Below are 27,871 nucleotides of genomic sequence, written 5' to 3' on the forward strand. Positions count from 1 at the left end.
CAACAACAACAACAAATTATACCCCTCCCATCTGGGCAGCTCCCAACAGAATATTAAAAACACAATAAAACATCAAACATTAAAAACTTCCTTAAACAGGGCTGCCTTTAGATGCCTTCTAAAAGTCAGATAGTTGTTCATTTCCTTGACATCTGATGGGAGGGCATTCCACAGGGCAGGTGCCACTACTGAGATGGCCCTTTGCCGGAAGATATATCGTCCAAAACTGGTTTGAAGTTCATACAGTAGTACCTTGGGTTACAGACGCTTTGGGTTACAGACTGCTAACCCAGAAATAGTACCTTGGGTTAAGAACTTTGCTTCAGGATGAGAAAAGAAATCGTGCAGCGGGTGCAGCGGGAGGCCCCATTAGCTAAAGTGGTACCTCAGGTTAAGAACAGTTTCAAGTTAAGAACGGACGTCCGGAACGAATTAAGTTCTTAACCCAAGGTACCACTGTATTGTGATAACAGTTTCATAATTTTTGACCTGGCAATATATCGGGAATCATGATATGTGTGTGCTAAGCAAAAATCACAACATGGGGGAAAATGCGAGGCCAGCCAATGCCTCTATATAGCTCCGTCCTTATTTCAGACATTATGATATATCAGTACATCGTGATATTTAGCTGGTGATATATTGTTATGCTGAAAACCAGGTACCGCCTAACCCTACTGACTGCCAGCTTGGTTCCTGTTTGTACTTGCTCAGCCTCTGCTACGTGCCGCCACAGGAGCCATTTTGTATTATGCCCGTACCCACCCTGTGGCAGCCATTTCGTGACTGGCACCATACACATTTCCAAAATTCCGAATGTGCCCACTGGTCCCGAAAGGTTGGCGATTCTCATTGCAGAGCTGGGGCTACTCTGATTACGTGCTGGCCTGCTACATCCTGGCGAAACTATATATTTTATTTTCTAAATTCTTCTGGCAACACTTTGCACATTTCATAATTTAATTCAGGGTTCAATAATTTGGCAGCGTGCAATAATTTTGCGTTGTGCTCAGCAAAGCATAATGAGTTTCCATTTAATTGTCTGTGGTCTTTTAAATTTTGTTTTGCATAGCAGAATCGGCGTTAGCAGCTTTGACGCCGCAGCACAAAAGTTAAAGCGCTGCCCTTTCCCCAAACATTTTTTTGCAAAATGTCCTGACAGTGTCCCCGAGAGCCATGGTGTGCTGACTGGTGACATTTCGCTGTACAAATGGCCCATAAAAAACTATTAAATCTGTCTTCTGCTCTGAAAGGCATTTTAACTTAATGGCCATTTTCACTTTTCTTGGAATTGTGGGGGGAGGAAACCATTCCTCACACGATGCCAACTGACACAAGCATCTGGTTTAGTGAGGTAATATATCTTCTTGAGATTTCTCAGTAGTATTTCGAAACATCTGAAGCAAAACCAGTTGCCAAAATTTGCCGTTGTTGGTTCCACCCGCCCCATTTTGGAGACCACTTCATTCAATGGTCTAATCAATTTTAGGCTCTGGACTTTAAAAAGCTTAATAATGTGTGGTATTTCACTTCACAATGTGTGTATGGGCCTTCCTGCACTCGCAACTCACCATTTAGACCACTTTGCTTCAAAATATGGCAAGCCAGTCCTGCTGGCCAAGTTTGGCTGAAGACATTTTGGTGCCTGAGAAAGAACAGGAAATTTTAGCTACCCCCTTCTCCCATTCACAGTACACCAGCAGCCTGTGATAGAAATTCAGATATATAAACTAGACACCAAAGAGTACATCATGGGTAGGTAACCTCATGCCCAGGGGATCAGTGTGGCCCCTCAGTCCTCCCAACACGGCCCTTGATGTTAGGGAATCATTCTGCCAGAAACAAGTAGAAAGTTTCTAGAAGGTTCCAGAGATTTTTCCTTTATATATGGGGGTGGCACTCTGAGCTTAATTAGAATCAGCTAGAAGTGGCAATAAGAAGAAGATCACCCGGCTTTGTATTTTGCAGATGCCTGATAGCAAACGTCTGTCCGAAGCGTGTTGCTTGTAAAATCTGCTGAAGGACTGTTTTCTGTAATTTACGACATGTAGCAGATAAGAAAGATTTCAGTAATTATTTAATAAAACAAGCTCCCACATCTAAAATTTGGTTGTGTTTGGAATAATTCCGTAAACAGAGATACATCGCTTCCTCATACCAAGATGAGGAGAAAACATTAAACACGGGGGGTGGGGGGTGGAATGTAGTAAAGTAAAATGAACCGTTACAAGGTAGATGGAAGTCCACGACAATTAAAGTATGTAAAGAGATTCAATCCATAAGGAAAGGTATCATATACGAGAAAAGCCATTATAGGACTGAATCATATTAAATAGTATCTAACAAAATATACGTATTGAATTTGTTTTTGTTTTTGTCACTGTCTTTGTTTGGTCTTTTGTTTCCTTTTGTCTTTTCTTTTTACATACATTGAGAAGTAAGGTTTTTAAGTCTGACATTATATGATTTATATAGAAAGCACCAAAGTATGTATTTGTTATCTATGCATTTATTTGTATGTTTGAAATGAAAAATTGTAATTAAAAAGAAAGAAAGAAAAGAAGAAGAAGAAGAAGAAGAAGAAGAAGAAGAAGAAGAAGAAGAAGAAGAAGAAGAAGAAGAAAGACTTTTGTTTGAAAGTGTGCCGTTAATTGCTGTTTATTTTAACAGTCGAAAATATCTTTGCTACCATAATGCCTGTACCCAGTCTGGGAATAAAATCTCTGGACTGAGGCATCACAGAGTTTGTGAGTCATCTTTAAAACAACAACTTTGTCATTGTTCACCACTTCTGCGAGAGAAAGAAGATGAACTCTGCTAAGCAGTTTAATAGAGGTCCTACTTAACCAACCACTATCTGTGCAGTCAAAGTGTGTGTGGACCTCTAATACTTGAAACTTCCCACTGGCCACATCTGCAGTGGCCCTGCTTCATGCCCCAAGTGCTTTTCATAGAATCATAGAATCATAGAGTTGGAATAGACCACAAGGGCCATCGAGTCCAACCCCCTGCCAAGCAGGAAACACCATCAGAGCACTCCTGACATATGGTTGTCAAGCCTCTGCTTAAAGACCTCCAAAGACGGAGACTCCACCACACTCCTTGGCAGCAAATTCCACTGTCGAACAGCTCTTACTGTCAGGAAGTTCTTCCTAATGTTTAGGTAGAATCTTCTTTCTTGTAGTTTGGATCCATTGCTCCGTGTCCGCTTCTCTGGAGCAGCAGAAAACAACCTTTCTCCCTCCTCTATGTCACATCCTTTTCTATATTTGAACATGGCTATCATATCACCCCTTAACCTCCTCTTCTCCAGGCTAAACATGCCCAGCTCCCTTAGCCGTTCCTCATAAGGCATCGTTTCCAGGCCTTTGACCATTTTGGTTGCCCTCCTCTGGACACGTTCCAGTTTGTCAGTGTCCTTCTTGAACTGTGGTGCCCAGAACTGGACACAGTACTCCAGGTGAGGTCTGACCAGAGCAGAATACAGTGGCACTATTACTTCCCTTGATCTAGATGCTATACTCCTATTGATGCAGCCCAGAATTGCATTGGCTTTTTTAGCTGCCGCGTCACACTGTTGGCTCATGTCAAGTTTGTGGTCAACCAAGACTCCTAGATCCTTTTCACATGTACTGCTCTCAAGCCAGGTGAGCAGTGACTCAAGCCAGGTTTTGCCTGACTGGACTGTGTCTATGGGCTCTGATGATGCCTCTCGCTTCTCTACATGGAGGGTTGTGTGAGAGTGAATAACAGGATGGGAACCGTGGTTAAAACCAGTAGCTGCTTAATTTGTTTCAATCGGCTTGAATGTCTTGTGCTTGTTTTCCCCTAGGTATTTGGCTAAATTGGAAATGATAATTTCTGTCATTGTAGTTTTGCTTGTTTACCTCATAATAGAATGGTTGAGTTTGCTGTTTATTGGATGTTTATATGAATTCGTAATTTTCGTCTGTAACCTGTTTAGTTTCATTGCTTTGTTCCCGCTCCGGGGTTGAAAACATTGGACCTTTAGTACTTAAGGAAGCAACAAAGTGAACTGGACTCCTTGGTAGATTTTGAATAAACACTCACAAACTTTTTATTGACAATAACCAGCCAGATAAATTAAGGATTTATACAATTTTGTAACATGCAGAGAATAGCATTTGTAGAGAAACCAGAGATTGGAGCTGAGGGAAGTCGGGGGGGAGGGGAGGGGAGGGTCGTTATGGGGGGGAATGGGGGGGAATTAAGGATATGTTTTAAGATACAGTGGTACCTCGGGTTAAGTACTTAATTCGTTCTGGAGGTCCGTTCTTAACCTGAAACTGTTCTTAACCTGAAGCACCACTTTAGCTACTGGGGCCTCCTGCTGCCGCTGCACCGCCGGAGCACGATGTCTGTTCTCATCCTGAAGCAAAGTTCTAAACCCGAGGTAATATTTCTGGGTTAGCGGAGTCTGTAACCTGAAGCGTATGTAACCTGAAGCGTATGTAACCTGAGGTACCACTGTAATATGTTTTGTTCAAATTCCTAATAAAAAAATATTTTTTAAAAAAGAAATCATTGGACCTTGGACCAGACTGCCCTGCAAATAAGAGGACTGTCCTCTGTAATATAGGACACGTGGCCATCCCACTTTTCTATGACCTTAGTATTGTTGTGTTGTCAGCACTAAATAGCCTCCTAGAAATGAAGAGAAATGTAATTTTCCACTCAGTTATAAGCACAACTGTTCTCTTCAGTAGGGTGAGAAAGAAAGAAAGAAAATCTGCTCCTTGAAATCCTTTTCTCAATATGATTGCTTTGCTTCCCCTCCTCTCGTAAAAGACTTTAATGATATTATCAATTGCCACAAAAGGTACTTTCATATTCCCCCACAACTGCTGAGTTCTTCTATATTTTCACAACAGTAGCTCTCATTTCCCCCTCCCCTCTTTGTTTCCTGCTGTGAAAAGAAATTAGCTGGATAACTTAAGGAGTGGGAGGAACTGTTTTTCGTATTCCAAGATGTTGGATCCCTCCGCTACTCTATATCTGTGAGAATATTTAATCTGCCTTTTTAAATGACCAATGGTTCCGTTTTCCTACTTCATTATCTACTGAGGGTAAGACTGCCTTAATCACTGTTTTTCACTGCAGCTTAGTTATGATTTCACTTGCAAACAGTTTCAAAAAATGTTGCAAACAAGCTTTCAGTGTTGCAGGCAATATCCTCTTTCTCCCGTATCTTTTAGAGCAGGGGTGGGGAATTTCAGACTAAGAGCTGCATCCCCACATGTCTGGAGATCACAGTTGTTTTCTTTCTTTGTTTTCCTTTCCTTTTACCTGCTGGTTTTGTATGCTTCTTTTGTGTTGTGAGGGAGAAGATGGAGAGGTTGCCGGGGTGCGTGTGTCTACTTTTTGTTTGTGTGGTTCTTTTTGTGCTATGGGTAGAGACCTTCGAGAGTGGGGCTGAGAGTGTGGGTTGTTGGAGTGATTGGGGAGCAGGGAGTGGAGAGGATGAATTAGTGCAGGGGTCAGCAAACTTTTTAAGCAGGGGGCCAGTCCACTGTCCCTCAGACCTTGTGGGGGGCCGGACTATATTTTGAAGAAAAAAAAGAACCAATTCCTATGCCCCACAAATATCCCAGAGATGCATTTTAAATAAAAGGACACATTCTACTCATGTAAAAACACACTGATTCCCAGACCGTCCGCGGGCCGGATTTAGAAGGCGATTGGGCCGGATCTGGCCCCCAGGCCTTAGTTTGCCTACCCATGAATTAGTGTCATCTGGGTTGATATTGGGGTGGGGGGGTCTCTATGGAGGAGTAGAGTAGAGGGGGCTATTGGTGGTGCTGGCAATATTAACAGAACAGGGGGAGACGCCTTGTGTTTCTTGAGTGGTGGCAACTGCGATTCCTGCATTGCAGGGAGTTGGAGTAGATAACCCAACTCTACAGTTCTATGATTCTATGGGTGTCCCTGTATCAGGAGAATTGCCACTGAGATACTGGCATACATCTTCCCTGCAACAGCTGACTTTCAGTGGTGACGTTAATATGAATCACTGAAACAAGGGTATGGGGAAAATGTTAATTCCCTTTATCCCAGAATTTGGTCCAAGGTAACTTTAAGAGAGGACGCGGGTGGCGCTGTGGGTAAAAGCCTCAGCACCTAGGACTTGCTGATCGAAAGGTTGGCGGTTCGAATCCCCGTGGCGGGGTGCGCTCCCGTCGCTCGGTCCCAGCGCCTGCCAACCTAGCAGTTCGAAAGCACCTTCGGGTGCAAGTAGATAAATAGGGACCGCTTACTAGCGGGAAGGTAAACGGCGTTCCATGTGCTGCGCTGGCTCGCCAGATGCAGCTTGTCACGCTGGCCACGTGACCCGGAAGTATTTGCGGACAGCGCTGGCTCTCGGCCTATAGAGTGAGATGAGCGCACAACCCTAGAGTCTGTCAAGACTGGCCCGTACGGGCAGAGGTACCTTTACCTTTACCTTAACTTTAAGAGTAAATAATAATAATAATAATAATAATAATAATAATAATAATAATAATAATTTTTTATTTATACCCTGCCCATCTGGCTGGGGAAACCCAGCCACTCTGGGCGGCTTCCAACAGAATATTAAAATACAATAGTCTATTAAACATTAAAAGCTTCCCTAAACAGGGCTGCCTTCAGATGTCTTCTAAAAGTCTGGTAGTTGTTTTTCTCTTTGACATCTGGTGGGAGGGTGTTCCAAAGCGCGGGTGTCACTACCAAGAAGGCCCTCTGCCTGGTTCCATGCAACTTGGCTTCTCACAGCGAGGGAACTGCCAGAAGGCCCTCAGAGCTGGACCTCAGTGTCTGGGCAGAACGATGGGGGTGGAGACACTCCTTCAGGTATACTGGACCGAGGGCGTATATACTGCGTGGGTCTCAGAACTGCACAGTTAATCTTAAGAGGATTTATATTTTTCTTCATGTTCAGATCACAAAGTATAACCTCCTTGCACTTCTAATGTTAAATGGTGCAGAGTCCAAGTGAGTTATATCACTAGGATAATAAAAGTGTAATCCTTTATCCAATCTATTTGAAAGATTATTCCACTCCATTGTAATTGGATTCATAAATTAGCTAGAGACTAGCAAATGCTACATTCCATTTCCAGGATACAATTACATCTGTCTTTAATATGATTCTATTAAAAATGCAGCATCGGCAAAGGCTAATGTAAATCAAAAACAAATAAAGGAAAATCAGCAACTTCTTTTGTGATTAATCAAGTCATATGCTGGAAGGCCCTAAACCTTCCATTCATTTTCCCCCAGTGTTAAATGATAGGAAAATTTCATTTGTTTAAACAGAACACATTTGTGTATCAGGTTCTCGGTTGATTGATCTAAAGACTGGGAGTTGTGGATTTTTCTTTTAGTGCTGCAAGAAGGCCAATTTCATATTGCAGCATTTATACCACCAAGACAGAGATAATCAGACTTGCATCATGCCTAAATGATCCTCCATTGGTACAGAAGCAACATGTTAAGGTATGGATGGGCAAGGTATGGGGTGAGGCAGAGTGTGGTTCATGAAAGCTTATGCCATAATAGCAGTGGCTCATGAAGATGGTGATTATAATTCTTATTAATTTGATTTATATGCCACCCTTTATCAAAAGATCCCAGGGCACTGTTCAACATTAAGAACACATTTTATGGAGCACCAATAATAAAAAACAATAAAAAGCATCAAAACAGCCAGCATAATTATAAAATAATCATAATAACAGTCTCTCACTCCACCCACAGCTTTAACAGGCCACAGACTTTTTAAATGGCATTTGGAGAGGTAAGAAAGGGCCAGTGGCCAGTCTCCATGATCTCAATCTCACATCTGAAAACAGCTCTCCAGAAAAAAGAGTTGCAGTCTATATTCAGATCTACAGTGGTACCTCGGGGTAAGAACTTACCGTATTTTTCGCCCTATAGGACGCACTTTTTCCCCTCCAAAAATGAAGGGGAAATGTGTGTGCGTCCTATGGGGCGAATGCAGGCTTTCGCTGAGGCTTGGAGAGCGAGAGGGGTCGGTGCGCACCGACCCCTCCCGCTCTCCAGGCTTCAGGAAGCTATCAGCAAGCCTGGGGAGCCCGCGGGAGTTCCCGCAGGGCTCCCTAGGCTGCGGATAGCAGCCTGCCGCCCGGAGCGTGGGGCGCGCTGAAGCAGAGCGCCCCGCGCTTCGGGCAGATATCCGCAGCCTAGAGAGCCCTTGGGGATAGCAGCCCCAAGCACCTCCTACTACTACTAGCACCTACTACGGCAGGTGCGCTTTTATAAGCTCGGGCTTCCCCCCCTTCCCCCCCCAAAAAAACTAGGTGCGTCCTATGGGCCGGTGCGTCCTATAGGGCAAAAAATACGGTGATTCGTTCTGAAGGTCCCTTCTTAACCTCAAACTGTTTCTAACCTGAGGTACCACTTTAGAGAATGAGGCCTCCCGATGCCGCTGCGTTGCTGCAGTGCAATTTATGTTCTCATCCTGAAGCAAAGTTCTTAACCTGAGGTACTATTTCTGGGTTAGCGGAGTCTGTAACCTGAAGTGTCTGTAACCCAAGGTACCACTGTATTCTACATATCTATGATTGTATGTAAGCATCCTTACACAAAACTGCTATCAATTTAGTGCTAGCTTTTGGGAAGACACAGTCCTCGCTTACAAGACACTGATGATTTCAGATGCAAAGTTCTGTTTGCCTCAGCCTGTTATGTAACAAATGCCTATTTCAATTATTATTCTCCAAAATGAAGGAGCTTCTTTTTTGTCAGGTAACGTTAGAGCTACCTGGCTCAGTAACACACACACACACACACACACACACACACACAGTGCGTGATTAGATGTTTATTTGTCAAGCAAATAATCCAGTTTTATGATTTATTTGATGAACTGGAACAAAATGAAGAATGAGCCCCAGTTTACACAAAACAACAACAGAGACATGATTGGCACTGGCAGGAGAAATGCTTGAACAGATATTACAAAAGGGGAGGAATTTAAAGAGGTGGGAACAAAAAGCAAAATGAATAGGTTCCTCCATGTGAATAAGAATGAAACACAATGGCAGCAAATGGCATTAAGTGCCAGAGGTGTCTTTAGACACTGCAAAATCAGGAAGAGTGTTTGAGGCATGCTTTTCCTTTCATGTAGCTGGATGTGTGGGTTCTCAATTTACATACTACATAGGGAACATGAAAAGAGGAATCATAGATCACAGGCACTTTTCTCTGATGCCAATCCTTTGTAAAGTCCAAAGCCACTCAGATATAGTACAGTGGTACCTTGGGTTACAGACACCTCAGGTTACATACACTTCAGGTTACAGACTCCACTAACCCAGAAATAGTATCTCGGGTTAAGAACTTTGCTTCAGGATGAGAACAGAAATCATGCGGTGGCAGCGGGAGGCCCCATTAGCTAAAGTGGCACCTCAGGTTAAGAACAGTTTCAGGTTAAGAACAGACCTCCAGAACGAATTAAGTTCTTAACCCAAGGTACCACTGTAAATAGTTAAGACTTTGTTGTTGTTTAGTTGTTTAGTCGTGTCCGACTCGTTGTGACCCCATGGACCAGAGCATGCTAGGCACTCCTGTCTTCCACTGCCTCCCGCAGTGGCCAAAGTATTGGAGCCTCAGCTTCAGGGTCTGTCCTTCCAGTGAGCACTCAGGGCTGATTTCCTTAAGAATGGATAGGTGTGATCTTCTTTCAGTCCATGGGACTCTCAAGAGTCTCCTCCAGCACCATAATTCAAAAGCATCAATTCTTCGGCGATCAGCCTTCTTTATGGTCCAGCTCTCACTTCCATACATCACCACTGGGGAAAACCATAGCTTTAACTATACGGACCTTTGTTGGCAAGGTGATGTCTCTGCTTTTTAAGACTATCTCCTGTCAAATCAGGGGTGATGGGAGTAAGGCAGAAGCAAAACTGAGAAAAACAATAAGCAAACTAAGCTGAGGATAAGCAGCCGCAATGGGAACAGTTTCCTTATTCAGAACAGGGAATAACATGGGCATAGCTGGGATTTATGTTACAGGGTGGGGCAGGACACCCACCTGTCTTCATCCACTGTCTGGCTCTGTCTAGCAGATTCGGAATGAAATGTCTCAACAATAGTTGTTTTAAATTACTTTCTTTTGACCCCAAATTAAAAATTAACATTAGAGAGTACCTTTCCTGTGGTTAACGAGTGCAAAATTACAAAGAACACGCCTTTTTTCAATCTCATTTTTTAAAAAAAGAAAAAAAATCCAGCCCCTGGGCCTTAGGTTGCCTACCCCTGGTCTAGGCTGCATATCTTCTGGGTGGACATTCACTCACAGTTGAACTGCATCATGGGTTTCATCCTTGCTATCACGTTCATTTCAGCCCTGTGCTGTCTTGTTCACTTTGTTTCATACACGCTTGTTCCAGATATTGAGAAAACACAGCACAAACCACTGTTGCAGCACTAAAAAGAATGGAGCACTTCCTAAATGAATTTGCAGCAGATATAAAGCAGCCATGTAGATGGAACCTCACATTATTGCCCAGGTTCTGTTTTACACGGAATTCAGCAGCAAATCCTTTCAGACATGCCTTAAGACAGCAAAATATGAAGTATAGAAAAAACTCGACGGCAGCATTTCTCTGCAAAGCTTTCCCCTTAAATGAGAATCAATTTATCACATATTCACAGCAGCAACATTCTGGGAAGGAGAAATATTTCTCTGCCTAGCTTCTCAAAATTAAAGCTATATATTTTTGCAAGGAGGTCTACATGCAATGTCTCCGCAAGGTATTTTTATTTAAAACTCTAAATTAAAACCATACTTTCATGAGTCTCAAAGCAAAGAAAAAGAGAACACCCCCCCCCCCACTGACCTCAAAGAACTGTTCTGTTAATATTGCTTAAATGTGGAAAACCCAGCACAAAATAATGTTGGGTATATTTTTTTGGAGGAATAATGGCATTTGGGATTCTGGGTACAACTTTGGTCATTCCATCTCAGAGGTTTGGAAACTGGCAGGTGATTAAGAAATTGGTACAAGGAAAGGCTAAAGCAGGGGTGGTGACTAAGCTCTGTCCCTCCCTTGTGTTGTTGGGTTCTCATCAGCTCCAGCCAGCATGACCAGTGGTCAACAATGATGGGAGTTAATATATTGAAGGCAACAGGTTCTGCAACCCTGAGTTGAAAGGTTTAGGGCAGGCATAGGCAAACACAGCCCTTCAGATGTTTTGGGACTACAACTCCCATCATCCCTAGCTAACAGTACCAGCAGTCAGGGATGATGGGAACCTGGTTTAGGGCTTCTCATTTGACAAAAAAGATGGGGAACGCGGATACAGATTTTTTGGAGGGAAGAAAATCTCTTTCTCGCTCTTTCTTTCATAACATCAGAACATAAAGAGTCCCACAGCGAAAGACAAAAGAACGTGGTTCAACACACAACATGGTTCAACACACAATTAGCTCATGGAATTCACTGCTGTAAGATCTGTCAATGGTTTTGATGGTTTAAAAAGGTGATTAAACACTGGCATATGGTCAATTGCTGGGAGACAAACAATAGGAGTGGGTTGTTGCATTTATGCACTCATTGTGGGCTTTCCCGGTACATTTAAAGGTAAAGGTAAAGGGACCCCTGACTGTTAGGTCCAGTTGCGGAGGAATCTGGGGTTGCGGCGCTCATCTCGGTTTATTGGCCGAGGGAGCCGGTGTACAGCTTCCGGGTCATGTGGCCAGCATGACTAAGCTGCTTCTGGAGAACCAGAGCTGTGCACAGAAACGCCGTTTACCTTCCCACATGAGTGGTACCTATTTACCTACTTATACTTTGACGTGCTTTCGAACTGCTAGGTTGGCAGGACAGGAGCTGGGACTGAGCAACAGGCGCACACCCCATCGCGGGGATTCGAACCACCGACCTTCTGATCAGCAAGTCCTAGGCTCTGTGGTTTAGACCACAGCGCCACCCGCATCCCTCCCAGTACATTTGGCTGGCTGCAATTGGAGGCAAAATGCTGGAGGAGATGGAGCCACTGCCTGATCTAGTAGGGCTTTCTTTATGGTTTTAAATGAAGCTAGAAAACAACCAGAGGACAAGATGAGATCAGAGCTGCAGATACATTTTTTGTTGCAGGCTTGCGCTTCCAAAATCCCAAGAAGGATTGCGTGGCAAGTCCCAACCCACCCACCCCTTTGTAGTTGAATAATGCCACTTGACACCAGTATTTAAGGTTTTTTTACCATCTAAGGCATTTTGCATGCTTTAATGATGCAGTCTACCCTACTTTTACAGCTGTGATTCAATGAACTTCGCAATTGTCCTTTCCATTTGGCTCTGAAATCAGGTCAGGCTGCTTAAGCCTGAGTTCCTTCGCTGTGCACGCCAGTTTGAGCCCTGTGGCCAAATATTCTTCTCTGGCAGCCGCCTCCTTGAAACTCTGTCATTAAAACAAATGGGGCTAGTTTGCTTTGGCTTCACAACCTCCCCTCTGCCCTGCAATCCGCACACAGCTTATGGTGAAACATTGCCATTAAAAACTGGTGGAATGACACAAAAGCAAGTGGATCAGCCCATGGCTTTGCATATACAGTGGTACCTTGGGTTAAGAACTTAATTCATTCTGGAGGTCCGTTCTTAACCTGAAACTGTTCTTAACCTGATGTCAGGTGCTGTTGCGGTTGCTCGCGAGTAACCAAGCAAGACTCCGACCTGTCTTTTACAGGCTTTATTTTGGTGCAAACTATTTACAGTGAAAAGCGTCATAAGTTCATGTCTGGCTCAATCGCTAGTAGAATCCGGGAGTGGTCTGTTTTTGTACCTCCCCCAACATAAAAGTCTCATCACCCCCAGCCTTTTCCACCCCTCCCTGTGCCTCAGACTACTGCACAGGATGGGCGATGGCAAGGGCGTGCTCCCTTCCTCTCCAGCTTGCTCAGGCTCGGGGTTAAGGCTCTTCCTAGCATCCTCTGGTCCTTGCACCTCTTCTCCACTGGAAGTGGGGCTTTCTTCCTCGCCAGAAAAGGAACTGCTTCGCAAGATTTTCAGAGGCTCCCTGTAACTCAACTGCCCTTCTATCTCTCCCCTTTGAGCCGCTAGCAGTTCCCTGACACCTGAGGTACCACTTTGGCTAACGGGGCCTCCCGCTGCACTGCCGCCACACAATTTCTGTTCTCATCCCGAGGCAAAGTTCTTAACCTGAGGTACTATTTCTGGGTTAGGGGAGTCTGTAACCTGAAGCGTCTGTAACCTGAAGTGTCTGCAACCCGAGGTACTATTTCTGGGTTAGGGGAGTCTGTAACCTGAAGCGTCTGTAACCTGAAGTGTCTGTAACCCGAGGTACCATTGTACAACCATCTTACAATTTTCAAATGCATTTTCTTCGCTCATTCGTGAATTAAGGATGGCCATGGAAGGGAGAGAAAATAAATTTTCAGCAACTTTCCCCACAAACTCCAATGGCCAAAATAAAAGATCTACATACACTTGACCGTTAGCATGTGAGTGAGAAAGCTAAACTATAAGCTTTCCCCAGTATATAGTTTTCCTTTTGAATGGGCTTTATGTATAGGGGAGGCTGTTCATTCATGCTATGGCAGAACATTCCAGGGAATGTCTTTACCCAAGGGAAGCTCTGTTGATTGAGAAGACATTTAAGGAGCAGACATTGATGATGACCCAATCTGTCCAAATAAAAACAAACCCAAGCCATTTAAGACAGGTTTGCTCTGATGAAGCAGCATGGTAAACATCCCAGAAGGACCAATTCAAATCCAGCACATTCTGCGCAACTGCTTGCTTCAGACACTTTGCTTGACAACACCGTCGTACTTTGATGCACTTCCCAGTATGTCACTCTGGTTTTAATTATCCTTCAAAATCTCCTAGTTTCTCTCGAGTGTGTTATAAATTGAGTTGTCAAGAACGGTTTCCTTCCAGCGTGCGATACTCTTCTCCAGGCAATATCTCTATCTCAAAAAGGAGCCAATCTGATGAGGTAAGGTATTCTGAACTGCAGAGCTGCAGCATGGCTTAACTTTTAAGCCTTGGCAGTCTTCCCCGCCCCACGCCTTCTAATTTCGTCAGAGGAAAGAATGATAAGATATGTACATCCCATTAGTACCATCACAAATCACATGCCTTGGCGATTTGTCTGGTCATAGAGACTCATTTCTAGTACACTGATGCTGGAACACTCCTATGGTAAAATTGACTCTACTAAAGATGACTGAATAATTTCAGAACTGCTTCAGGTTATGTGCACTCAACTGGTAAGCCATTGCAAAGGATTCCACCTGGAAATGGGTATGGATTCATTAAAAAAATTCATTGGCTTTTGGAGTTGATGATATTGGGTGTGAACCATTGTGGTACAGTCGTACCTTGGTTGCCAAACGCCTTGGTACTTGTTCGTTTTGGCTCCCAAACGCTGCAAACCCAGAAGTGAGTGTTCTGGTTTGTGAACATTTTCTGGAAGACGAATGTCTGACATGGCTTCTGATTGAGTGCAGGAAGCTCCTGCAGCCAATCAGAAGCCACACCTTGGTTTTTCAACATTTTCGGAAGTCGAATGGACTTCCGGAATGGATTCCATTTGACAACCAAGGTATGACTGTATAAGCAAAGAGCTGTGTCAAGTATAGATGCCAAAGATATAATGTCTCCAGACAAACGGACACATGAAAATGAACAATTAACCAAAACCAGACAGCATTCCACACAAAAGCTCTTAAAGAACCAAAATGTGACATTATTCTTCAACTAACAAACATATTTTATATTGTTTCAATTGAATGACTACATTTAATTATACTTTACTGTATATTTTGTTTTAATACGCCATTTGCTGCTTTAGAGGCCTTTAGGCCAAAAAGCAGTATATAAATAAACAAATAAATGCTTATCAGTCAAGTCCACCTCTTACATGAAGACTGGAAGACAACTGATATAACACCATTAAACAAATGTAAAAAATCCAGACCTGTCAAACTAATGTCTGTACAAGGTAAAAAAAGGAAAACACCATTTATGAAGCATACAGAAGAACAAGTCTTGGTGAGGGAAGAATCAGCATGGCTTCAGCTAGCTTTTCAAAATTGTTGAGGGTGAGATATCTATCTATAGATGTTCTATAAATCAAAGATATATTTAGAATCATGAAGTTGAAAGTAATACAGAAAAAAGGAAAATAAATTAATCAAAAGTTTGCATCGTACCCACAAAGGAGGGCTTAAGAAATTTGGGAGGTGGTTAGTTTATGGGGGAAATATTCCTAAAGAGGTGTGGATGGGAGATTTATGATAAGAGATTTATAAAAATTTTGAGTGTAATAGGAAGAGTGGATAGAAATAATTACGGTACTCTGTCTCTTCTGAAAATGCTAGAACCTAAGTTTGTGTGACAAAATTAAATTAAGTTCCCAAGAAATAAAAGGCAGTACTTTTTAAGGAAATGCACAACTGCTGCTATTGCTGCAAAGTACAGTTATAGCTTTTTTAAAATGATGGTGGGCCTTTCTATGGCAGCTTTCTAAATAAGGTCATAAGAGTTACTAGCCCATGAAATGCTTTACTAGTCTAGGGCTGGCAGAGAGGCGACAGACAGCTGTACTTTTCTGCTGGTTTCTATACTATGGACAGAGGAGAACAAAGCACTCTATTCCTCCTCTACTGGCCCAATCACTAGCCTGCATTCCATTCCCGGTCACCGTATGGTTACCAGGCTAGCACTTAAATAAAAGGCTGATCTGTGAGTGTTACTGTAACCATTATCCATCTATAAATAGTAGCCACAAGGGATACAGAGCTGGTAATTATACTGGCTGGTTAGTTAAGCAAGCCAGCTTCATAAACCATAGTTTAAAGCTGGCTTGGTCTGAAACTGAGAAGTTCATTTTAAACCACGATCTCTGGTTCATATGTAAAAGAGAGAAAGAATGATGTGAATGTGAAACTAAAGGCTGCAGAAGTCCTTCTCGCAACAGTGTGGAAAGAGGCATGCATTGTGCAAGTATTGCTAAAGCATGGTTTAATTCAGGGATGGGGAACCTGTGGCCCTCCAGATGTTGCTGAACCACAACTCCCATCTTCCCTGACCACTGGCCATGCTGGCTGAGGCTCATGGGAGTTGGAGTCCAGCACCTTCTGGAGGATCATAGATTCTTCACCACTGCTTAAACATCATGTATGGACACAAACATTAAGTTTCGCAGTGGTAATTAGCCAGGTCTGGCAGTATTCCTCTGACTGACAGATGCCACAAACTTTTCAGAGATCTCTGTCTGGTTAATGTTGGAAAGAAGACTGTGGCATAGATGAACCTTCGGTACAATCCCACAAGGCAATTTTCAGCTGAATATAATTCTTTGATCTCAGTGTCTTCAAAAATCTTCATTTTCTGAGTTCCTTAGGTACTGGTTTGATAAATGCTTGGGAACTATTTTAATGAGCCTCTGCTTCACCTTCTTGTCCAGTTTAAATAGGAAACAGCTCTTCCAATTAAGGACCGAAACATTGATTTAACCTTTCTGCTGTTATAGATTATATGTCTCATGCATCCTCTCTATTACTGAAAAGTTCACAATCCAGACGTAAAAAGGAATTTGTTAAAGCCAGTAGTACATCACAAGTTCTTACAGCACATAGCTCCAGGTCAGAATATGTAATAATATGTAACCCGGGAACTGAAAGTGAGATGCGAATGATCTTGGGATGTAAAACTTGTCATATTACTGAGACAGAAAGGCATTATTATTATTATTATTATTATTATTATTATTATTATTATTATTTACTCTTGGTAATACTGTCATATTTTAATCAAGCGTATTGTCATGCGGCTGCATTTTTGTTTCAGCAAGACTAGCTTCATTTTCAGATTGGAGCCCAATTTATGTAATCCTGTCCCAGGGGTCAACGAGCACTTCTGCAATTCTGCCCACCTCTTCCTCCTGAAGCTTTCACTGGTATGGGCATGGGTAGGTGCAGAGGAGAGAGTAGGTTTGTTTGGCCTTTTACATGGGAGAGAGAGAGAATGCCCTGCACATCCTATCACTCTAGACAGCAATAAGGAAAAGGCAACACACAGTAGGTGATCATGACAGCATGTCAGGGGCTGGACTGAGGAGGAATGGAGGAAACCGCCCCCCCCTTTCTGTACCTTCTCGAGAACAGGAGGACAGTATAGATTTAGAACAGTGGTTTGCAGAAGGTGAGAGGGGAGGCTACAGAGGGGAGAAGCTGGGAAATATTGGGGGATCAGCAGGAAAAGAAGCACCAGGGGAGAGAAAGCTAACAGGGTCAGCGTCTCTTGAAAGCATTCCTGAACCCCCTGTCTCCCAGAACCAGGCATGCCTTGAGGATAGTAGAACAGAAAGCTCAGAGGCAGAAAGCACAGATCAGCTGGCACAGGAGTGACGTAGAATAGGAGGGGCTAAGGGGGCGGGACTTTACTTGGAGCAACACCATTATCTACGAGAGACCGCTGTGATGGCCTGGGTATTCGGTTCAGAGGCTGAACCGGAGGAATCCCAGCCTGCACAGGAGTCCCCGCCTCCAGGGCCGGCTGAACTGGGGCAGGGCCTTGATTCTGAAGCGCCCGCACCTGTGCCGGATCCTCAGGAGCAGGCACCAGGTGAATCCACTCCGGCTCCGGAGGTGGTTGAGGACACAGTGCCTGCAGGTGCGCCTCTCCCAGCCCTGTCAGGGGAAGGTGAGTCTCCCCCTGGGCCCAGTAACCCTCCAGCCTCTCTGGAGCTGCAGAGGCTCAGGGCAGAGAGGCGGAGGGAACTGGTTTCTCCCAGGAGGAGTGCTCACCTTAAGGCCAGGAGAGGCGGGTCTCCTGGGGGCCAGGACCGCCCCTGGCCTCAGAGAAGATAAAGGCCAGTCAGCCCGGTCCCAGGTTCAACGTCGTTGAAGAGCTGTTTCGGCCAGCACCCAGTCCTGTTCCTCCAGAGTTCCTGTCCTTGCCCGGCTCCTCGCTTTGGACCCCGCTTCACCCATGGAGGACTGTCTGCCGACCCTCGACTCAGGTCCTGGACCTCGCCCCACGGCAACCTCCCCCCGGGACCAGCACAACCGCATTCCTTCGTCTCTCTCTCTGTGAATACTGAATAAGCTACCGTGAATACTGAATAAGCTCCATAAGACACACTTGACCATAAGGCGCACGTAGTTTTTGGAGGATGAAGGCTCCCCGTGCCCTGCGGAGTCTTCGCACGGCTAAGCCAGAAGCTAGAACAGCAAGAGGGAGCACGGCACAGCACTCCCTCTCACTGTTCTGGCTTCTGGGATAGCTGCGCAGTCTGCATTCGCTCCATAAGACGCACACACATTTCCCTTTACTTTTTAAGAGGGAAAAAGTGCATCTTATTGAGCGAAAAATACGGTGCTTGGTAAGAACTCTTCTGGTTTTTCTGCTTCTTGACATCCCACCATGAGAGAGAGAGGATTTGCTGAAGCCTTGACACAGCAGCAGTGGGCAGACCAATCCAATCCTCTCACCTAATGTCATGCTTAAAACCCCCAAGCTCCGAATGGCAAGATGCCCAGAAGAAGGTGCCAAAGTGCAGACAAAGATGGCAAAATTAGCTGAAAACAGGGAAGGGAAGTTGGGGCTGGCTCTCAACAAGAGCTCATCTTTATGGTCAGACTCCCAGTATACATTTCTATCATGTGGTGGGCAGCTAACTGCTCTTTTCATAGATCAACCCCCGGCTGCTTATTAACAACAACCTTGCAGAACGCAACAGGGAAATACTGACTGTAGATCAGTGGTACAGTGCAGGCTTTGCATGCGAAAAGGTCCCAGGTTCAAACCCTGGTGTCTCTAAGTAGGGTTAAAGACCCCTCCCCAAAACCCTCGAGAGTTGCTGGCAATCATGTGTATGTGAACAGTACTGCATCACTGTTCTAAGGGTTCCTCCAGACAACCAGTTCATTGAGCTTGCAGAAAGCTTATGGATGTGAGGTTATATTTGGTCTTTACTGAGGATTTGTGCTGATTTGGTTGCAGGATAGCTATATGACCATAACCGTTCATCCTGCATTCATCCTGATTCACTTTTAGAGTGCTTTACATGCCTTTCTGCTAACCATTTGCTCACCCCGTACCTTTCAGTTCATTCTCCATCACTTCTAAACCACAAAACTCCAAATATTTTTTAAAAATGGATTTAATGTGCTAGAGCCACAGAGCAATTTAGCACAATTTAACTGCACAATCCCTCTCATAAAGCAGTAACAGTTTAGAAGCACATTGACCTGGTATAAGGTGGCTTCTGTGTTACCATGGATGTAATTTTAACAAAATTGTAGAAATGTGTTTTTAAGAGAATCTATAAACAAGACTACTAGTAGACATCTCTATGTGTATGTGTATGTGCGTGTACATACTTGCTTAAAGAAGCCACACACTTTCATTCTGCTCCTTAAATCAACTGTGAATGCTGGCTTTATTTGTAGCGAGCAGAGCAGAAGGATATTCGGAACAGCAAACCATGCTCACATTTCCCCCAAATGCTGTTCCTTGATTTATTTTTATGTTCATGTCAGCCTTGACTACAGAAAGGCCAATTTATAGCTCTCTCACCTGCACTTTCAGACAGACTCATCATTCACACATTAGAGGGCCAAAAAAGAGAAAGAAGTCTTCAGAGATAGTTGTGGCTGGCTATAAATTAAAAGATCTTACTTCAGAGACATGGTGTATCTCTTTTGCTCCCTACAAAAATATTGATAGGGTGAAGGAATGATAGATTGATTTATTCCCTTGCCTGTTGCCTAGCTTTGTGAAAGGAAGGAAAAACACCCTCAGGGTTTCCTTGGAGACTGAGGCACAGTTCACACAAACAGCAGATAAGGAAACAAATTCATTCCTAGACTGTGTCACTTTGGATTTGGAACAAGGGGGATGGCACCGTCAAACGTTTCTGCATGAAAGGAAGTTATCCACACACACAAAAATAACGTGTCAGGAAAAAGGCAAAGTTAAGAAGGTTCTTTCTCCATGACATGCTGGTTTTCCATGTGGAGGATTTTATTTTTTTATTTTTGCGTTGCTCTGTTCTTCAGCACAGACACGGAATCAGATGCATCTCTGAATTAATTTTAAGAATTAATTTTAAGATGTATTTTAATTAATGAATGTCTCTTTTATGCATATTGTGTTGTATTTATGATGTTAGCCGCTCTGAGACCGGCCTCGGCCGGGGAGGGCGGGATACAAATAAAATTTATCATCATCATCATCATCATCTCCTCTTGCAGACGATCAAAGCACTCTGTCTAACCCTCCATAATAATCTCCACCTTCTATACCATGCAACATCCTCTGTTTAGGTAGTTTCAGACAAAGAGATAAAACCAAGTTTGAATCAATTGTATTTTTTAAAAATCGTATGCATGAGGGTTTGTAACTCAAAATATAAATTTGACCTGCCACGAAAATGGAAACAGTATAATCATATTTTCATAGACCTAGCCTTCTTAAGCCCTGTCAAAACAATCAAATCAATACACTCTTGCAAGCTGACTCCATGCCTAGATAATAGGTCACAGGAGTTGGAAGGGGCCCTGAGGATCATCTAGTCCAACCCCCTGCAATGCAGGAATATGCAGTTGTCTCATACGGGGATCGAACCTGCAACCCTGGCGTTATCAGCACCATGCTCTAACCAACTGAGCTATCCATACAAGTCAATGTGCTCGGGATCATGATCCCATCAAGAACTGCAATGCATTTTCTCTCCAGATTTAACCCAGCACAATGACATTAACATTTATCATCCCGCCAGACCCAGAAGTCGCAAAGCTGCACTCACCTCGACGAAGATGAAGCATGGGATGATGGAGTAACTTCGCTGCGTGTTGTTCCCCAAAGCCATTTCTTATCACAGCCCTTGAGGCCAGAGCGTCCAGAGTTATTCAAGGCTGACGAAAAAGAAAAACCTGGATCACTTAAAAGGCTGGAGACTGGTCACTGACTGTTGTCAGATTTATGCGCATTATGAGCGGGTCAGAAAACATGTAGAAGCACCAAGGGTTTCAGATAGGCACAAATGAATCTGCCTTTGAATAAGGTAAAGGACCCCTGGACTGTTAAGTCCAGTCAAAGGTTGTGGTTGTGGTGCTCATCTCGCTTTCAGGCCAAGGGAGCTGGTGTTTGTCCACAGACAGCTTTCCGGGTCATGTGGCCAGCATGCCTAAACTGCTTCTGGAGCAATGGGACACTGTGATGGAAACCAGAGAGTACGGCAACGCCGTTTACCTTCCTGTCACAGTGGTATCTATTTATCTACTTGTGCTGGTGTGCTTTCAAACTGCTAGGTTGGCAGGAGCTGGGACAGAACAACAGGAGCTCACCCCATCGCGGGGATGCAAACCACTTACCTTCTGTCCAGGGGTCCTTTACCTTTTTTTTTACTTTACCTCTATATCTATGGTGCATTTATGGCTCTAGATTGGACTTGGGCAGGCAATGGCTTCAGACAAAGGGCTGACTTTTGTAAGTAGGGCACATGTCAACCTTTAACTATTATGTGTGTGGGTCTTAATGCTCAATTCTGGCCCGCAGCTTCAAATAAATTCTCCATGTGGGCAGTAACCTCCAGCACATCTCTGCTTATTAGAAGATGCTTTTGTTGTTGTTTTGCTCTTTGACTTTGTAACCACCACCCCTCCTCCTACTCTTATTCCCAGAGGAAATAAAAGCTTTTCAGAGCAAGAAGTTTGCTTCATGGTTCTCCTTCCTTAACTGCCTTTGTAGTTAATTTTCCATTCACAACGCCGTACAAATTCCACATCTCTGCCTCTTTTCCCAGGAGAGTGTCGACGGTAACCTCCACCCCTTGCTCTGTGCTTCAAGGGCTTTCAGGAGGCGTACACAGGGTAAATTAGGCAAGATGGGAGCTAGCTCATGCTAATGAATTCGCTGTCGTTGCATTATCAACCTGAATTCACTTATTTAGAGAGCTGGAGCACCCCACCAAACTAAGACAGTCTAATGTTACTATTCTGAGTGTAGGGCTGACTATGCCTAGCAACACCGTGGTTGCTGTTCCTGGGAGGAAACAGAACTGAGCCACTGCAAATACAGTGGTGCCCCGCAAGACGAATGCCTCGCAAGACGAAAAACTCGCTAGATGAAAGGGTTTTCCATTTTTTGAGTCATTCCGCAAGACGAATTTCCCTATGGGCTTGCTTCGCAAGACGAAACGTCTTGCGAGTTCTTGTGAGTTTGTTTCCTTTTTCTTAAAGCTGCTAAGCCACTAATAGCCGCTAAGCCGCTAATAGCCGTGCTTCGCAAGACGAAAAAATCACAAGACGAAGAGACTCGCGGAACGGATTAATTTCGTCTTGCGAGGCACCACTGTATTATCTGATCTTAACTTCAGGAACCTCTGAAAGACCAGAGCAAAACAGTTCAAGGCACCACAAGTTGAATTTCGAAAGGAGCTAAGTTTGCCATACCCCCCTCCCCGCCATACAGTGGTACCTCGGGTTAAGAACTTAATTCGTTCTGGAGGTCCGTTCTTAACCTGAAACTTTTCTTAACCTGAGGGACCACTTTAGCTAATGGGGCCTCCCGCTGCCACCGCGCCGCCACTATGCAATTTCTGTTCTCATCCTGAAGCAAAGTTCTTAACTCGAGGTACTATTTCTGGGTTAGCGGAGTCTGTAACCTGAAGCATATGTAACCTGAAGCATCTGTGACCCGAGGTACCTTAATAGCTGTCTGACCAAGAGGAATGTGGGGCTCCTGTACCTTTAGCAGCTGATTGACAAAGATAAATGTAGCAAGTGAAGCCCCAACACCGCTAAAGGGAAGTAAACTGATGAGGAAAGAGTCATGTGCTAAGGAGTACTGCAAAAAGAAAGGAAAAGAAACAAAGCTGGTAACCTTATTTGCATGTCAGTATGAGAGCCTTTATGGGACGCGGGTGGCGCTGTGGGTTAAACCACAGAGCCTAGGATTTGCTGATCAGAAGGTTGGCGGTTCGAATCCCCACGACGGGGTGAGCTCCCGTTGCTCGGTCCCTGCTCCTGCCAACCTAGCAGTTCGAAAGCACGTCAAAGTGCAAGTAGATAAATAGGTACTGCACTGGCGGGAAGGTAAACGGCGTTTCCGTGCGCTGCTCTGGTTCGCCAGAAGCGGCTTAGTCATGCTGGCCACATGACCTGGAAGCTGTACGCCGGCTCCCTCGGCCAATAAAGCGAGATGAGCGCCGCAACCCCAGAGTCGGTCATGACTGGACCTAATGGTCAGGGGTCCCTTTACCTTATGAGAGGCTTTGTGAATAGGTAAGTGTCCTTTGTGAGGAAGCAAAGTGCTTATAAGCACAGTGCAAAATTTGTCAGGCACATTTTTTCACCTGGCTATCAGCCGCTTGCGACCAAGTGAAGATGGCTGGGCACCTAGATGGCCCTTGACATCTCCACCATCATGGCAGTGTTGTTGAAAATGATAATGTTCCAAAGTATCTTAATAGTTTTAAAAAAACACATGGGTGAAACAATTAACTTGTAACTGGCTATCAAAAAGGGGAATAAAGAGTGTTTTGTAGTTGCAAACCAAATTGCTGGGATCCACCAAGGAAATATTTCCCAAAAAATATGTCAGCTATAAAGGAGTAAAAAAAAAAAAAAAAAGGACAAATTATTTTTGAGTTATTGTCTAATGAAAATACTCATACATCCTCTTGCATGGAAGGGGGAGACTGCACTTGGCTCCTGTCCATGCACTTTCAATTAGCAATGTCTGCAGGTTTCTTTCCAACAAAAGGAGAATGGAAGTACTAAATTGGCTACTTCTAATTAGCCGCAGGGATATTTTTGCATCAAAGGCAATTTGCAGTATCTGAGTGACAGCAGTGCTCCCCAATAAAAGGCTGATTTTTAAGGGGGGGGGGAGACCCTCAAGATACAGACACAAATGGCAGGGTGGATCGAAAATAAAATACAGGTGGAAGAACTTCTTGACAGCAGGTTTATTGCTCCCGCTCCTACTCTCTAACAGCAGCCTGATACAAAGAAAGTGAGACAGTGACATTTTCTCCCACCCAAGGCCCTCCATAATGTTACTTGACTACAACTCCCATTATCCATGACAATAGGCAATACAGGCCAGGGTTGATGGGAGCTGGTGTTCAAAAACACCTGGACAACCACAAGTTTCCCATCAGTGTTGTAAAGCATCATGTGCACTATCAATTTAATATAACAACAGTGGCACAAGGAGCAAGATGGCCACAAAAGCAAGCAGCCTCTCCTTCCTTTTTTCCTTCCCTCTAAAAGGAAGCGCCTTCAGTTTCCTTTAGCGACACCAAATGGTTGCATTATCCCTAGGGATTCCTCTCTCAGCAGCACCTAGCTAGTCTCTCCTATTAAAGTTAAACTGATGAGGCAGGCTATGTGCTAAGGATTTATCAGCACGATACAAAATCCACATTACTCCTCATCTCCCTCACCTACCAGCACTGCCCCACCAAGCATGGCAACCACAAAAGCGGCATCTGCAGGTTCATTATCCAAACCAAATATTTGGCAGTGCTTCCCCCAGAACAGAAGGTCTGCCTCAGGGTAGGTGAAGCTTCTCTGGGCTGTTCAGAGCAATCTCTCCTCTAACGGGTCACTGGCACTGAGCACCAGTTAAACTGTTTCACTGCTCTGCTAACTGCAAAGGAAGGAGGCCACAGGAAAAAAGAAACCCAGCCTCCAAAATGGCGATGCACTGAGGGATGGATGATGAATGGCAAGGCAATGTTTGCTTGCATTTCACTAGGCTCACGAATCCTAAACAAGCAGTTCAATAGCCAGTTGCTTGTATGGAACATGTTTTAGGGTAGTTTTATTCGGCATAGAACGTACGTCACATACATTTTGCGGAGGTTCACTGCGTATACTAATCTACAGGTTCCAGGGCCAGATTTAGGTTTGATGAGGCCCTAAGCTACTGAAGGTAATGGAGTGCTTTATATGTTCAGCTGTACTTTGTCAACAACAAATTATCGCCTTTTTGTGTTGAACCTAATAAGTATCTAAAGCCATTTGCACATAACAAACTATTTTATCCAAGTAATTGTTGAACTGAAATACAATTGAAAATGTACATCCAGGTTTTTTTCCCTTAAATTTTTTTGGGGGGCCCCAAGAGGGTGGGGCCCTAAGCTATAGCTTGTTTAGGTTATATGTAAATCCAACACTGACAGGTTCTATAACCGCCCCAGACAAACAACATGGCTGCTCAAACTTTCACTATATACCTTTGAACAAGGGAAAATATCTCGTCCGCTCATAATTCAGGAGATATAGTTGAAAACATACAGGTAGTGTCTGGAAAAAGTTCCATTTCACAGAAAAGGGGGGATTCTAGTACAGTGGCAGAACAGATGCCTTGCATTTAAGAAGTCATAAGTTCTGTCCCTATCATCTCCAGAGAGAACAGGGAAGCCTTGTCTGAAAACCAGGAGACAGAGCTATTGTTGGTGTAAGCCAGCCTTCTGCAAGCTGGTTCTCTCCAGATGTTTTGGACTACAACTCCCATAATCCCCAGAGCACGGACGATGATGGCTGGGGCTGATGGGAGTTGTAGTCCAAAATTCTGGAGTACATCAGGTTAGGGAAGGCAGGAGTAGGCAATACTCAATGGCATGTACTTGACTTGCCCAGTACAACCACACAAACAACCTAATACCCTCCCCAAATACAGTGGTACCTCGGGTTAAGAACTTAATTCATTCTGGAGGTCCGTTCTTAACCTGAAACTGTTCGTAACCTGAGGTACCACTTTAGCTAATGGGGCCTCCCGCTGCCGGAGCACAATTTCTGTTCTCATCCTGAAACAAAGTTCTTAACCTGCGGTACTATTTCTGGGTTAGTGGAGTCTGTAACCTGAAGCGTCTGTAACTTGAAGCGTCTGTAACCTGAGGTACCACTGTAACAACTAGTCAAAAAGGCAGCAGACACCTCCCAAAATACCTCCCTAAACCAGGGCAAAAACCTAAATAAGATGGTTTCGAGCCCAAAGGCACAGTGTTGGAGAGCCCAGCATGATTGCGCATATTATTCACTTTAAGAATATTCATATCTGATGGCGTCATTTTACCCCCACCCCAACCCCACGAAGCATGTTTCTGTCCCCCATGGATTTATGGGCTAATAGCCGTAAATAAATGAATGAATGAAAGTCCCCCATGGACAAAGAGAAAATGCAGCACACAGTAAATAAATGATGCCAACGAAATTGATGCATGTTTGAAAGATGGGAATAGGAGGAAAAACTAGAAGAGTGCAGAGGTGGTAATGAGAAAGGAAGGGCATTCACAAACACCTCTTAACTCCATTGAAGACAGCAACAGCTGTGTACCCCACCCGTGATAATGTCTCTGAATTGTCTTCTCCCCTTTCAGTTTTTAAACTGGTGGAGAAAAATGCGGGAGATCCCTTCAACACATCACTAGTTTTTACTAGTCAGATCTCTGAAATGCTGGCTGGCATTCTTGGTGAGGCCACATGCAGCATCTATTCAGGCAACTGAAGAGTTTGTTCTTCCCAGCTCTGTGTGAAGGAGGGAGTCATCGATAAACACAGCGTGTTTACCCATCTGTCTGTCACACTCCCTGACCCAAAAGTCAGTCGCTCATTAGCTTGCTATGATTCCGAGTCGCCTTCGAGAACCACTGCTGGTAGCCTGTTGACCCATGCACAAAGAGCCCTGGGCCCATCTGCTCCACCATTTGGAGAATTACGGATTTGACTCCCAGCTCGGGTCTGTCACATAAATGTGACCGTGGAGTTCCACTCAAGAAGCCGGCAGTTAATAGAAACACTGTCTTAATCCTATAAGTACTCCAAATACCATCCCCCTTTCAGACACTCGCGAAACCTCAGGAAACATTAAAAAATTGCTCTTCATTTGTCCTCTTGCTCAGATCACAGAAGAGTCGGCTGAGAATACTGATTACTATTCCTTCTTTCTTTCAAGTGCTGGCACACCTACTGGCTGCTCAGGGCCGCTGTATTCTCTTACTAGTACCAATACAAATGAGCTATCTTGAGATGGCAATTGCTACTTTGGATTTACACCAGGGTTGATTGAGAAAAAGGCTCCTGCTCCATGTGACTCACTCATTACGTCTGTAATGTAAGGTGGCTTCCAAAGAGATTACATATTATCCCAGATAAAGAAGGGTTTTAGTTAACCTACGGCATAATAATGGAGAAGGTAAAGGGACCCCTGACCATTAGGTCCAGTCATGGCTGACTCTGGGGTTGTGGCGCTCATCTCGCTTTATTGGCCGAGGGAGCCGGGGTACAGCTTCTGGGTCATGTGGCCAGCATGACTAAGCCGCTTCTGGCGAACCAAAGCAGCACACGGAAACGCCGTTTACCTTCCTGCCGGAGCGGTACCTATTTATCTACTTGCACTTTGACGTGCATTCAAACTGCTAGGTTGGCAGGAGCAGGGACCGAGCAACGGGAGCTCACCCCGTCGTGGGGATTCGAACTGCCGACCTTCTGATCAACAAGTCCTAGGCTCTGTGGTTTAACCCACAGCGCCACCCGCATCCCTAATAATGGAGAAGCTGAAGCTCAACTCCTCAGTTACTCCTTGATCACAGAGTGACCATTTCTGCTGCCTGCCATAAGGGAACACAATGGACAGAAATACAAATTAATGCTAAGCGGCGTCACTAGGCAAGCAATTTTTGCTGCAACCATAACATGCCTCCTCCTCAAAGTTGCCTTGCATATTTATGAAAGGTTTGTTAACGTTTTGCTCAGCTCTGGGGCCTGAGCACACAAGCAGTCCCTTCACTCGAGCAAACTTTGACTTGGAACTAGGTCAAGGATATGGGTGGCTGTACACAAACCCAGAGCTAAAATAGG

General features: G+C 44.3%; 1 protein-coding gene across 2 annotated transcripts in view; it reads right to left on the minus strand.

The window, feature by feature from the left end:
• Nucleotides 1–27,871, minus strand: part of PLPPR1 (phospholipid phosphatase related 1) — a 116,692-nt gene that overhangs the window by 25,633 nt on the left and 63,188 nt on the right. For both annotated transcript variants that reach the window (XM_028711836.2, XM_028711837.2), the window contains exon 2: nucleotides 20,806–20,914. In XM_028711836.2, the coding sequence (XP_028567669.1) occupies nucleotides 20,806–20,868 (63 nt within the window). In that variant the 5' untranslated portion in view covers nucleotides 20,869–20,914. The remainder of the gene's footprint in view (nucleotides 1–20,805; nucleotides 20,915–27,871) is intronic.

The sequence above is a fragment of the Podarcis muralis genome, chromosome 17 (assembly GCF_964188315.1).
Source record: "Podarcis muralis chromosome 17, rPodMur119.hap1.1, whole genome shotgun sequence".
Taxonomy (NCBI): Eukaryota; Metazoa; Chordata; class Lepidosauria; order Squamata; family Lacertidae; genus Podarcis; species Podarcis muralis.